At 37.1% G+C, this 13,708-nt stretch overlaps 1 protein-coding gene across 5 annotated transcripts in view; it reads left to right on the top strand.

Annotated features, from left to right (window-relative positions):
- The window catches only part of SPIDR (scaffold protein involved in DNA repair), a 676,929-nt gene that overhangs the window by 227,414 nt on the left and 435,807 nt on the right, over positions 1 to 13,708 (top strand). For all 5 annotated transcript variants that reach the window (XM_047723664.1, XM_047723668.1, XM_047723665.1 and 2 more), the window contains one exon: positions 4,111 to 4,274. In XM_047723664.1, the coding sequence (XP_047579620.1) occupies positions 4,111 to 4,274 (164 nt within the window). The remainder of the gene's footprint in view (positions 1 to 4,110; positions 4,275 to 13,708) is intronic.

Here is a 13,708-nt window from a genome sequence, read left to right as displayed (position 1 = left end):
CCAGGTGGTTGAGTTCCTTCTGAACTTTTCCTTGTGATTGAGCTCCAGTTTCAAAGCATTGTGATCTGAGAATGTGCAGGGAATAATCTCAGTCTTTTGGTATCGTTTGAGTCCTGATTTGTGATTCAGTATGTGGTCTATTCTTGAGAAGGTTCCATGTGCACTTGAGAAGAATGAGTATTCAGTTGTTTTAGGGTGGAATGTTCTGTATATATCTATGAGGTCCATCTGGTCCAATGTTTCATTCAAGTTTCTTGTTTCTTTATTGATTTTCTGCTTCGATGATCTGTGTATTTCTGAGAGAGGCGTGTTAAGATCTCCTACTATTAATGTATTCATATCAATATGACTCTTTATCTTGATTACAGTTTTCTTATGTAATTGGCTGCTCCCATATTGGGGCATAGATATTTACAATTGTTAGATCATCTTGGTGGATAGTCCCTTTTAGAATGATGTAGTGTCCTTCTGTATTTCTGACTACAGTCTTTAGTTTAAATTCTAATTTTTTGATATGAGAATCACTACCCTCGCCTTCTTTTGAGGCCCATTGGCATGAAAGATGCTTCTCCATCCCTTCACTTTCAGTCTGGGTGTATCTTTAGGTTCAAAATGGGTCTCTTGTAGACAACATATGGATGTTCCTTTTGTTTTATCCAATCTGCAACCCTCTGTCGTTTTATGGGTGCATTTAACCATTCACATTGAGAGTGATTATTGATAGATACGTTTTTATTGACATCATTTTACCTTTGAAGTCTTTCTGTAGATTGTCTCTATATTTCTGTTCAATGCTATTCTTAGGATTTTTCCTCTTTTATAGAACCCTCCTTAATATTTCCTGCAGTGTTGGCTTGGTGGTTGCATAGTCTTTTAAACCTTGCTGGTCTTGGAAACTCTTTATCTCTCCATCCCTTTTGAATGTCAGTCTTGCTGGATAAAGTATTCTTGGCTGCATGTTCTTCTCATTTAGTGCCCTGAATACATCTTGCCAGCCCTTTCTGGCTTTCCAGGTCTCTGTGGACAGGTCTGACGTTATTCTGATGGGCTTTCCTCTGTAAGTAAGGAGCCTCTTTGTCCTCGCAGCTTTCAAGAGATTATACCTAGAATTATGATTCCTCAATTTGACTATCAGGTGCCTTGATGTTTTTCTGGAATCTATAATCTTGGGTGGAGACCGTTCAGCCTCTAGTCCATGACCGCTGGTTCCATTCGCGAGATTGGGAAAATTTTCCTGAAGAACTTGTTCTTCTATATCTTCTAGACTTCTTCCTTTCTCCTCCCCTTCAGGGATTCCAATGATTCTGATGTTGGAACGTTTCATGGCGTCATTTATTTCCCTGATTCTGTTTTCATGGTTTCTAAGCTGTTTGTTCCAGGCTTCCTCCTGATACTTTCTCTCTTATCTGTTTGTCCTCCAAATCACTAATTCTATCTTCTGTCTCAGTTACCCTAGCTTTGAGAGAATTTATATTAGATTGGAACTCATTGAGAGCATTGTGAACCTCAGTCCTGGTAGCTTTTAGCTCTGCCCTAACATTGTGAACATCCTGTCTGGTCGCTTTCAGCTCGGCCCTAATCAATTCCGTTTGGTCATCCATGGTTTTCTCCCACCTAGCTATTGCCTGGATAATTGTTAGCCTGAATTCTCTTTCCGGCATATTGTCTATGTTGATAGCCATTAGCTCTGTTGCAGAAGGTCCAGCCTCTGTATTTTTCTTCCATTGGGCATTCCTCCTCCTAGTCATTTTGGTGAGAGATGACTGAACAGATGTAGCTGGTTGTACCGACCATGGTGCAGTCTGGGTGCACCCTGGAACACTTCTGAGCAATCAGGATTGCCCACCCAAATGAGAGAAAAGAGAAAGGAAAAAGAAAAAAAAAAGAGAGAGAGAGAGAGACAGAGACAGGAAAGAAAGGGAAGATGAAAGAGAATGTTCAGCCCAAATTGTCCCCAAGGTAAGATTTATGAGGTATACAAACAAAAACAGACAAACAAAAAGACTGATAAAAGTACATAACAAGAGAAAAAAATTATGTATATGCAAATAAAAGAAGAACCTTGTTGAAAAGAACCCCAAGTGTAAGATTTATATACTATCAGGACAAACACAAAAACACAGAAACACTGGTGGAAGAAAAAGATGGGAGAGTAGTAATAAATTCTCAGTGTGGGCAAGGAAGGTTGTTTTGATTCTTCCTGGATGTATCTTGATATCTTTGTTAAAGGACTCAACTTTCCTAGGCTAAAGGGGGATTAAAAATTGGTTTACCTATAGGGGTAGTATTGATTGGGGGAAGGGGATTACTTTGAAGTTTAACTCTATATGAATATTAGAAAATAAAAATAAAAAAGGAATAAACTAGACTAAACTAAACTAAAATTTAAAAAAAATTCAAAAAGAAATGCAAAAGAAAAACACAGGTGTATGTATCAAAAAGTTCAGGTTAAAAGGTTATTATGGAATTTTATGTACTGGACAGCTCGCTGTGATGGTAAATAGGTTAAAAAATTATCTATAAAAAAAATGAGCCAGAATAGTGGGAACAAATTAAAAATAAAAGTTGTCTTGTGAAGTAGTGGTGGTGGTTCTTTTGTAGTCTTTTTTTTTTTTTTTCCCCCCTTGGTTGGTTTTCTGGGGGAGGGGCCTGCCACGTGGGTTTTCAGTCATTGATGTTCCCTGAGTTAAGTCCTCCACACTCCATCAAGGGGGTGGGCTCTGAGGAAACCGGTTTTTTCAGGCTTTTTTTTTTTGTAATTTTGAATTCCCTTTCAGGTATTAAAGCTAGTAAGTTATTTTATTTTTATTATTACTTCTATCTGGAAATAAGATTGTTGCTAGTATACCTCTAAAATAGGGCAAGATATCTTACTAGGCTTCTCAGTTGCTGAAGTAGCCATGAAGGAATACTTGGGCTTTGTACTGTAGGAAAGGTTTATCTAACATGCCTCAGATATCTTACTAGGCTTCTGAGTTGCTGAAGTAGCCGTGAAGGAATACTTGGGCTTTGTACTGTAGGAAAGGTTTATCTAACATGCCTCAGAGATACCTAGAGATTAATTTACCCCTAATAGCTACTTTTATTTCTTTAAAGATAGATTAAATTTGGTTATTCGATATATGAAAATAATTTAACTTACAAATTAAATTTTGCAAAAGTAGCACCTAGATAACAATGCTTATAAAAGTAAACTAAAAACTAAATTTACTTCTTTTTTTAAAACTTGATGCAAAATCTATAAAAAAAAATTTAGGTTCTTTAAGAAGTCTGTTAACAAGAGACTGATTATGGGGTGCCTGGGTGGCTCAGTGGGTTAAGCCTCTGCCTTTGGCTCAGGTCATGATCCCAGGGTCCTGGGATCAAGCCCCACATAGGGCTCTCTGCTCAGCAGGGAGTCTGCTTCTTCCTTTCTCTCTGCCTGCGTCTCTGCCTACTTGTGATCTCTGTCTGTCAAATAAATAAATAAAATCTTTAAAAAACAAAACAAAAAAAAACAAGAGACTGATTAAAGGGACCCCTGCTTGGCTGAGTTGTTGAGCATCTTTCTTTGGCTCAGGTCCTGGGATTGAGCCCATGTCGGGCTTTCTGCTGGGCAGGAAGCCTACTTCTCCCTCTCCCACTCCCCCTGCTCATATTCCCTCCCTCGCTGCCTCTCTGTCAAATAAATAAATAAAATCTTTTTTTTTTTTTTTTTTTTAAGGGACACTGATTAAATAAACTGTGGGTCAGCTATGCAGTGGAATACTGTTTTAGAAAAGAATAAGGATACCCTGTTACTGATATGGAAAACCTCTGTTAAGTTAAAAAAAAAAATTAAAGTGTATCAGAAAGAAGGAAAAAAATTATATTTTATTTCCTTGAACATGCTGGAAAAACACTAGAAAGATACAAAAATAATTAATAAAAGTAGTTACCTGAGAATTGGGGTAGGGGTGATAGGAGAAACAGGATGGCTAGAGATAAGAGTTGGAGTGTATTTTTCACAGTCTTTTAATATACGTTTTAAAATTTACTCAGCAATATGGATGTTTTTAACTACTGAGAATAAAGAAAATAGATTAAGAAACATTAAGCATATATACAATTGTTTAAAACTGTGTTTTTTAGATGAACTACAATTTATTGACTGGGAGATTGACAGTGACAGGGAAGATACTAGTGAGTATAATGAATTTGAAGATCGTGAGAGTGTTGTGGAAATATCAGACTGTGCTTCTTGTTCAAGCAATCATTCTTCGACTAGTGATGAGAGGCCCTCTGAGCTTATAAAGGTAAGTACCGTTTGTTTCAAAATTCTAGTTAGGATATTTGTTAATCATAGTCTTTTGGTGTTTCATTTTTAACTCCTTTTTCCAGGGCAGTCACTTTTGACTCTTAGTGATTCTTTCATTATTTACCTCCTTGTCTCTAAGTAACATGCTTATAATGTGCTTATAAACATGGGTAACATGGATAACCCACTCCTCATGGGTAACATGGGTAACCCACTCCTCCTCACCCACTCCCTGAACCTGCTAACATATGAAACTTTTTCCATTCCTCCATTCCTTAAGGACACATGTATCATGATTTGGTTAGATTAGTATTTAGCATTGCATAATATTCATAACCATGCTAAATATTAATTATGATTATTTTTCCTTCACAATTTTTCATTTTCCTTGGAGTTAATTATTTTGGGTTTTTGTTTGCCTAACTTTATTTATTGTTAATAAAACTACATTTTTTGCCATTGTTTAGCTCTCCTGTTAAGGTTTTCAGGCAAAGTGGGCAGTCCAGCTGTTTTGTCCTTTTGGAGAGCTCATTCCCACAACCTCCTAGCTGCTCTAAGTTGAACTCATCCTCTCTGCTTTGTGGATTTAGCTACCCTTACATCTCTCTTCACCATCTTCCTGGTAATTCCCTTCACTTCTTTCTAATGTAGAGCAACTTTATCCTGGATTCCATGTCTTCCTCTTTCTTGGTTTTCACTCTCAGTATGATTGAGGACATCTTCTAGTAGCTTTCAAGAGAGGATTTATGGAAAATAAATGGCATGTCAGAAGATAACTTTATCACACTTTGATAAGTGGATGGCAATTTAAATAGAATTTTAGGTTGGAAATTATTTTTCTTCAGAATTTTGAAGGCATTATTTCATTGTCTTCTAGTTCCAGAGTTGCTCTTGAGAAGCCTGAAGCTATTCTCACTCTTGATTTTTTTCTTTTTAAGATTTATTTATTTGAGGGAGGTGTGGGGAGGGACAGGAGAGGGAGAGAGAGAATTCCAAGCAGACTTTGTGTTGAGCAGAGAGCTCGGTCCTGGGACCCTTACATGATGACCTGAGCTGAAATCAAGAGTCAGCTGTTCAACTGTCTGAACCACCCAGGGTCCCCTCTCATTTTTGATTTTTTAATACTTCTTCTTTATCACTTCTTTTAAGCAGTGTGATTGTGATATGCCTACAGGTGGTTATCTGCTTAGAGTTTATCAAACTTTTTTTTGAGTATGTGGTGATTCTGTTCCAAGTCCATGTTGATGTTCGGTAATTCACTACGAGGGCTCTCAGCATTTAGTGTACAGTCAAACTCAGGGCTATGATTTATTATAGTGAAACAATACAAATCAAAATCAGCAATCTTTCAAGAGTTTTATTCCAGTGGAGTCACACAAGGTATGCTTAATTGCTCTAGCAATGAGTTTTTGATAATGTCTGTAAAATGTTGCCTGCCAGGGGAGCTCATTAGTGACTCAATGCCCAGACTTTCTGTTGGGGGCTGGTAAAGTAGACACTCTCTCTGCCTTGCATGTACTGGAATTTCAGATTTCAAGAAGGAAAATAGGTATTCAGCCTAAGCCACAGGGTCTTTTCTTTTTATTGCAAGCTCATCCTTTTTGTGGTTTTGGTCTTGGTTAATAATTTTCTTCTTTTCCCACCTGAATCTCTTTCATTACTGGATCATGCAGCCTGCCAAGAAGGGGGTGTGTGTGTCTGTAGAATTGGGTAAAGATCCTCCCCTGGGAATCAACACAGGTCTGTGCCACAGAAGTCCCTAAAATTTAGTTTTGAAACTCAGATGCATGCCTGAGGTAAAAAAGCTTGGACACAGACAGGGTGAACACAGGGTTCTGATGGCAACTAGGGAGGCAAGAGTGACTGACTGCTCTTCTGTGAGGGTTCCTTGAAGAGTGGGGGATGTGAGTTTTCAGCTCCTGGGCTAGAGAGTGGGGTGCCACCATATTCATCCCACATATCCATCAGCACTGAAAGTCTTCAGGGAGAAAAACAGGGCCACCTAGTGGATTCTGGAGCTGCTTACACCAAGCCCTGCCTCCCTGACTGCTGCTCCCCCACTTCCTCCACCACTGAGGGCAAGTCCACCTGAGAGTCAGCACAACAGACCCCTTCCCAAGAAGACCAGTACAAACAGTTTGCTTGCACTGAGTTTACTGATCATAGAGTTCTGAAAGCTTCAGCACTGAGGAAAAATAGTATCTAGCCTCCTTTGGACTTTTATTCTTTACTTCCTTCTTTTTCATTTATTTTCTTATTTTTTGCAATTCTTTTTAAAAAGTTGTTTACATTTTTATATGTATACTTTATATTTTTATTTTTTTGTTTACTTTCATTAGTATTTTTTATTTTTATATTTTTAGCATTTTTTATTTTTATATATTTTTTTACTTTGGGATCTAGATTCTTTATTTTTTTTAAGATTTATTTATTCATTTATTTGAGAGAGCAAGCACAAGTTGGGGGAGGGACAGAGGGAGAGGGAGAAGCAGAGTCCCTGCTGAGCAGGAAGCCTGCCACAGGGCTCGATCCTAGGACACGGAGATCATGACCTGAGGTGAAGACAAAGGCCTAACTGAATGAGCCACCCAGCTCCCTGTCTTCCTTTCTTTTCTGGACAAAATGATGAGAGAGGGAAATTTATTCCAGAAGAATGGCAGGTAGTACTCACAGCCAGGGATTTAATCAATATAGCTAACTAGAATTTAAAACAATGATTATAAGGGTACTAGCTGGGCTTGAAAAAAAGCATAGAAGACACTAGAGAATCCTGTACTGCTGAGATAAAAGACCTAAAATCTAGTCAAGCTGAAATTAAAAATGCTGTAATCAAGATGCAGTTCTAAGTGGAGGCCATAAAAATGAGGACAGGTGAATCATTGGATTGAATCAGTGATATAGAAGATAAAAAGTTGGAAAATGAGGAAGCTGAAAAAAAGAAGAAAACAGGTAATGGATCACAAAGGTAGACATAGGGAATTCAGCAACTTACTAAACTGTTATAACATTTGTATCATAGGAGTCCCAGAAGATGTAGGGAGAAAAAAAGGGACAGTTTATTCAAACAAATTATAGGTGAAAACATCCCAAACCTGGAGAAAGACACAGACATTAAAACCCAAAAAGCAGAGAAATCTCATTAAATTTAAAAAGAGGCAACCATCACCAAGGCATATCATAGTCAAATTCACAAAATAGACAGGGAAAGATTCCCGAAAGCAACAAAATAAAGAAAAGTCCTTATCTTACGAGGGAAGACAGATCAGGTTCGCAACAGATCTGTCCGCTGAAACCTTGTGGGCCATAAAGGAGTTGAAGGAAATATTCACTGAGATGAGCTGGAATTATTCAAAGTGGTACGTTGGAATTAGTCAATGTGATGAGTTGGGATTATTATTCCAGTATTCCAATATTTAATGGGTTGGAATTACTTATCCAGCAAGGTTGTCATCCAGATAGAAAGAGAGATAAAGAGTTTCCTAGGCAAAAAATAAAGGAGATTGTGACCACTAAACCAGCCCTGCAAGAAATACTAAGGGGACTCTAGGAGCGGGGAAAAAAAATACCAAAAAGAACAAAGACCAGAAAGGACCAGAGAACATCACCAGAATCACCAACTCTACAGGTAACACAATAGTGCTGCATTCATATCTTTCAGTAATCACTTTGAATGTATATGGACTAAATGTCCCAATCAAAAGACACAGGATATCAGAATGGATTACTTATGCTAAGTAAAATAAGTCAGAGAAAGACAAATACCATATGATCTCACTGATATGTGGAATTTAAGAAAGAAAACATGAATGTATGGGAAGGGGGAAAAGCAAAAAAGTCATACGTGACTTAATTAGAGAGAACAAACTGAGGGTTGCTAGAGGAAGGTGGGAAGGTCATCAGCTAGATGGGCGATGGGTATTAAAGTGGGCAGTTGTGTGATGAGCCCTGGGTACTATATGTAAGTGTTGAATTACTGAATTCTACTCCAGAAACCAATATTGCACTGTATGTTAACTAACAAAATTTAAATTAAATTAAAAAAAAATGGGAAGAATATGTGTTTATATGGAATATCTCTAGAGTGGTAGGAAGCTGTTTTTACTAAATAACCTGTATGCTATTTTGAATTTTGAACCAAGTAAACTTATTACTTGCATTAAAAATGTTTTCTAGAAAAGGACATTCTGTAGTAATATCCAGAATATATCGAGAACTTTAACAAACCAGTAAGGAAAAGACATAGCCAAAATGAAATTCAGGTCATGAATAGGAAAGGGAAACCTGAATGGCCACTAAGCATGTGAAAAGATGCTCAGTCTCACTAGTAGTATGGGAAGTGTAAATTAAAAATGAAATATCATATATACAATACAGTGGAATAAAACAGACTACGTTGGAATGTATGAGTTTGTATTTTCATGCAGTTTTTTATTCAGTTACATTTTTTGGCATATGTGTGTTGAATTACAATATGTAATGTATTTTTTACTGTTCTTAAGTAAAAATATTTGAAAGCCACTGTTCAGAGGAATTTTCACACATGGCTAAAGGAATATATATACGTGACTATTCATTATAGCCTTGTTTAGAAGAGAAAAAACTTCTGAAAGCTAATTTTCTATGAACACAGGCAAATTGGTTTGTATAAAGTAAAGTGCTATATTATCATCATGAATACTATTGAGGAAGTAAGCCAGTTTACCAAAGAATCTATGTAGTTTGATACTGCATTATATGAAGTATATAATCATGCAAAAGAGTAGTACATATTAATAACCAACAATCTTGGAGGAGAGGAAGTTTTTCTCTAGACACATTTTTCAAGTTGCTGCAATAATATCACTTTGCATCATTATTCTCTGCGGTGCAGCTGTGGTAATGTGCACTCAGATCTTCAGCTGCAAGGAACACAGTTGATTGACAGCCCCAACTGCCATCCTTCAGGATCCTTCATTTTGTTTGTTCTAGGGCTGTGTTACCCATGGGCTGCACTGCAGTCTAAGACATCTTTTACTCCGTTCTCTTTACTTTTTACTTCTTGTCCTCTTATAGTTTTCAGACCTACACTGTGGTCCTAAATCTCTCCTTGACTCCTACTTTCTCCCCTTTATCCTTTGTAGGTGCTTCCTTCAGTGAATCTCTTCTATAGCTGATGTTGTCTTGGCATCTGCCCTCAGGAGATTAACTCATACTTGCATGCTCTGCCCAACATTTGCTGTCACACTAGCACTTCCTTCCTCATACTTACACAATACCTTAACCTTTCTCTTTTGTTTATTCAGCATTTCAGGTTGGTTGAGAAAAGTAAAATATGTGATGGTTTTTGTGGACTTGTCTTATATTCACAGTTTTTGTGAATATTTGTCCTTGAATTTGCATAGAAGCATGCCCTGAGAAAACCTAGTAGTGGTGAGCAAGTGAGCCTGGGATGGAATAGCAGTCAATCAGGGATCATTCATTATTGTGGGGATCTGTAACTTAGCACTGCTGTAAAACTCTGGGAGCCTCAGGATTATCCCATCAGGGGACAGGAAAGGGGCAAGAGTGCTGAGTTACTCGTGTAGATCCCTTCGTTCATTGGTTATGGGATGGCCCTTGGTGGAATTTGGGCGATGGAATATTTCCTCGTTCGTATAGACTACTGCACAGGTGGGGAAAAATGGCTTATGGCAGCCAGAGAAATCCCTGAGGCAAAGAAATGGAATTGCTGGAAATTGGAGATAGAGCCAGTGTCACTGAAGATAGGGCAGGAGATAGAGGGTGTCAGCAGTGTCTTATAATGTTTAAATGAGCCATGTACATTGAATAAAATGGAAGAGGGAAGATTTATATTGTAATTAGAAATTTTGTATTACTTAGTTCTCCAGAAAAAAGCTGTCCCTTACCTTTTTACTGTTGAATAATTGTTACTATTTTATGAACAACACGCTATTTGTCTCTCATTCGTGAATGTAGAAATAGAACATATATGGTGTGTGGATACTTACTCTGTGGGAGAACCATACTTTCACTCAGTGGGAAACATTAATTATTATTTAGGTCTGTTTTGAATTACTTGCTCAGGCTGACATGAGTGATGTTGTTGACTTAGGAAACAATCTGGCCTGTGAGCATAATTTCGCCAGTTCTCTGGAGCAGAATTCTGGTAGCGCTTAAGTAAAGGCAACTGAACTCATAATAATAGCACATGCTAACATTATGAGTTCTTCCTTGTGGGACATTCTTCTAAGTGCGGTACTATGTACATTAGCTTAGTTAAACCTCATAATCACTCTTGTGAATTGGGAACTGTTGTTATCATCCCTAATTTTCAGAGGATTCTAAGGCATATAGAGATTAAGTAATTTTTCTTTGGTCATAAAGTAGTATGTGACTGAGCCAGGATTCTAACTCAGGAGCTCTGGTTTCTGAGCTGTGGTCCTGGCCATTTTGTTACAGTGTCAATAGTAATAGCAATAATAACATTGATAACATGATAACCCTGTGTTTTTACTATATGTCATGCACTTTACTAAAGTGCTGATCATGTCAGCTAGATGTCATTAATAACTCCATTTTATAGATGAGAGGATGGAAATAGAGATAATAAACGGCAGAATGAGATTCTAATTTAACAGAATCTGATCCCAAATTCTCTTAATTACTCAGGTTGTATTCCTTGAAGTTTAACAGTTTAACGACATGTTCAACTACTTGGAGAAAAAGCATGATAGAAATAAAGAGAATAGCAATAAGTTCTCTTTATAATGTCATCTTTTAGCACATTTGACAAATACAGTTGATTACTGATGTTAATTTCTGTATTGGTTGGTATGGCTGTCTGGGTTTTCACAATTTCTGTGTCTTCAAAGAACCATTCCTGTAGAGGGCAGCAGAGACATATCCGTGGTTTCTCTTCATACCTACATTTTTCAGGGAGTGTGAAGGATGTTTGATTTAGGTGAGCTTTGTTATGTAATTCTCATGTGTTTTATGGGGTGACTCCTATGCAAGTTAACAGGCATAATAAATATCAGTTAAACTGAATAAGGTTCAGGTGTTTGTTGAAGGTGTGCAGCATAAGCTGGCTGACACAAATAAAGATCTCAAAGTAGTTCATAAAGTTTTAAAGAGAAATGAGGTTTTCAGATTTGAAATACCTATTCATTGTTATGAAATAGATGTTTCCTTTGTATACTTAACAGTTGTGGTAGAACAAATGATTTAGTATCTCATAGATGAAATACGGAAAAGTTGCAATAAAGTAAGGATAAAATTTTGTATTCTTACATGGGAATATATTATAACCCTTTACAGAGTGATCTTTGAAAATATTTCTAAAACTGAGCATATTTATAATTTTATCTTTGTTTATTTTTACTCATTTGTTTAAATTTATATAGACATTTGAAAGTATACTGTGCAAAAGCTTTTGATCTTGATGAAATCCCAATAGTTCATTTTTGCCCTTGCTTCCCTTGCCTTTAGCGATGTTCCTAGGAAGAAGTTGCTGCAGCTGAGGTCGAGGAGGTTGCTGCCTGTGTTTTCCTCAAGGATTCTGATGTCTTTCTCACATTGAAGTCCTTCATCCATTTTGAGTCTATTTTCATGTGTGGTGTAAGGAAATGGTCCAATTTCATTTTTCTACATGTGACTGTCCAATTTTCCCAACACCATTTGTTGAAGATGGTGTCTTTTTTCCATTGGACAATGTTTCCTGCTTTGCGAAGATTGACCATAAAGTTGAGTGTCTATTTCTGGGTTCTCTATTCTGTTCCATTGATCTATGTGTCTGTTTTTGTGCCAGTACCATGCTGTCTTGATGATGACAGCTTTGTAATAGAGCTTGAAGTCCGGAATTGTGATGCCACCAACCTTGGCTTTCTTTTTCAATATTCCTCTGGCTATTTGAGGTCTTTTCTGGTTCCATATAAATTTTAGGATTATTTGTTCCATTTCTTTGAAAAAAATGGATGTTATTTTGATAGGGATTGCATTAAATGTGTCGATTGCTTTGGGTAGCATGGACATTTTCACAATATTTGTTCTTCTGATCCAGGAGCATGGAACATTTTTCCATTTTTTGTGTCTTCCTCAATTTCTTTCATGAGTACTTTATAGTTTTTTGAGTATAGATTCTTTGCCTCTTTGGTTACGTTTATTCCTAGGTGTCTTATGTTTCTGGGTGCAATTGTAAATGCAATTGACTCCTTAATTTCTCTTTTTTCTGTCTTATTTTTGGTGTAAAGAAATGCAACTGATTTCTATGCATTGCTTTTATATCCTGACACTTTACTGAGTTCCTGTACAAGTTCTAGCAGTTTTGGAGTGGAGTCTTTTGGGTTTTCCACATGTAGTATCATATCATCTGCAAAGAGTGATAGTTTGACTTTTTTGCCAATTTGGATGCCTTTAATTTCTTTTTGTTGCCTGATTACCAAGGCAGGGACTTCTAGTACTATGTTGAATAGCAGTGGTGATAATGGACATCCCTGCCGTGTTCCTGACCTTAGCAGAAAAGCTTTCAGTTTTTCTCCATTGAGAATGATATTCGCTGTGGGTTTTTCATTGACAGCTTTGATGATATTTAGGTATGTGCCCTCTATCCATACACTTTGAAGAGTTTTGATCAGGAAGGGATGCTGTACTTTGTCAAATGCTTTTTCAGCATCTATTTAGAGTATCATATGGTTCTTTTTCTTTCTTTTATTAATGTGTTGTATCACATTGATTGATTTGAGGATGTTGAACCAATCTTGCAGCCATGGAATAAATCCCACTGGTCGTGGTGAATAATCCTTTTAATGTACTGTTGGATCCTATTGTCCAGTATTTTGTTGAGAATTTTTGCATCTGTGTTCATCAAGGATATTGGTCTGTAATTCTCTTTTTTGATGGGATCCTTGTCTGGTTTTGGGATCAAGGTGTTGCTGCCCTTATCAAATGAGTTTGGAAGTTTCCCTTCCATTTCTATTTTTTGGAACAATTTCAGGAGAATAGGAATTAATTCTTCTTTAAATGTTTGGTAGAATTCCCCTGGGAAGCCATCTGGCCCTGGGCTCTTGTTTGTTGGGAGATTTTTGATGACTGTTTCAATCTCCTTACTGGTTATGGGCCTGTTCAGGTGTTCTGTTTCTTCTTGGTTCAGTTGTGATAGTTTTTATGTCTCTAGGAATGCATGCATTTCTTCCAGATGGTCTGATTTGCTGGTGTAGAGTTGCTCATAGTATGTTCTTATAATTGTTTGTATTTCTTTGGTGTTGATTGTGATCTCTCCTCTTTCATTCATGATTTTATTTATTTGGGTCCTTTCTCTTTTCTTTTTGAGAAGTCTGGCCAGGGGTTTATCAATCTTATTAATTCTTTCAAAGAACCAGCTCCTAGTTTCGTTGATTTGTTCTATTTTTTTTTGTTTGTTTTGTTTTGTTTCTATTTCATTGATTTCTGCTCTGA

Source organism: Lutra lutra, chromosome 4 (assembly GCF_902655055.1).
Source record: "Lutra lutra chromosome 4, mLutLut1.2, whole genome shotgun sequence".
Taxonomy (NCBI): domain Eukaryota; kingdom Metazoa; phylum Chordata; class Mammalia; order Carnivora; family Mustelidae; genus Lutra; species Lutra lutra.
Note: the sequence above shows the minus strand (reverse complement) of the source record. Positions and strands in the feature narration are given on the sequence as shown.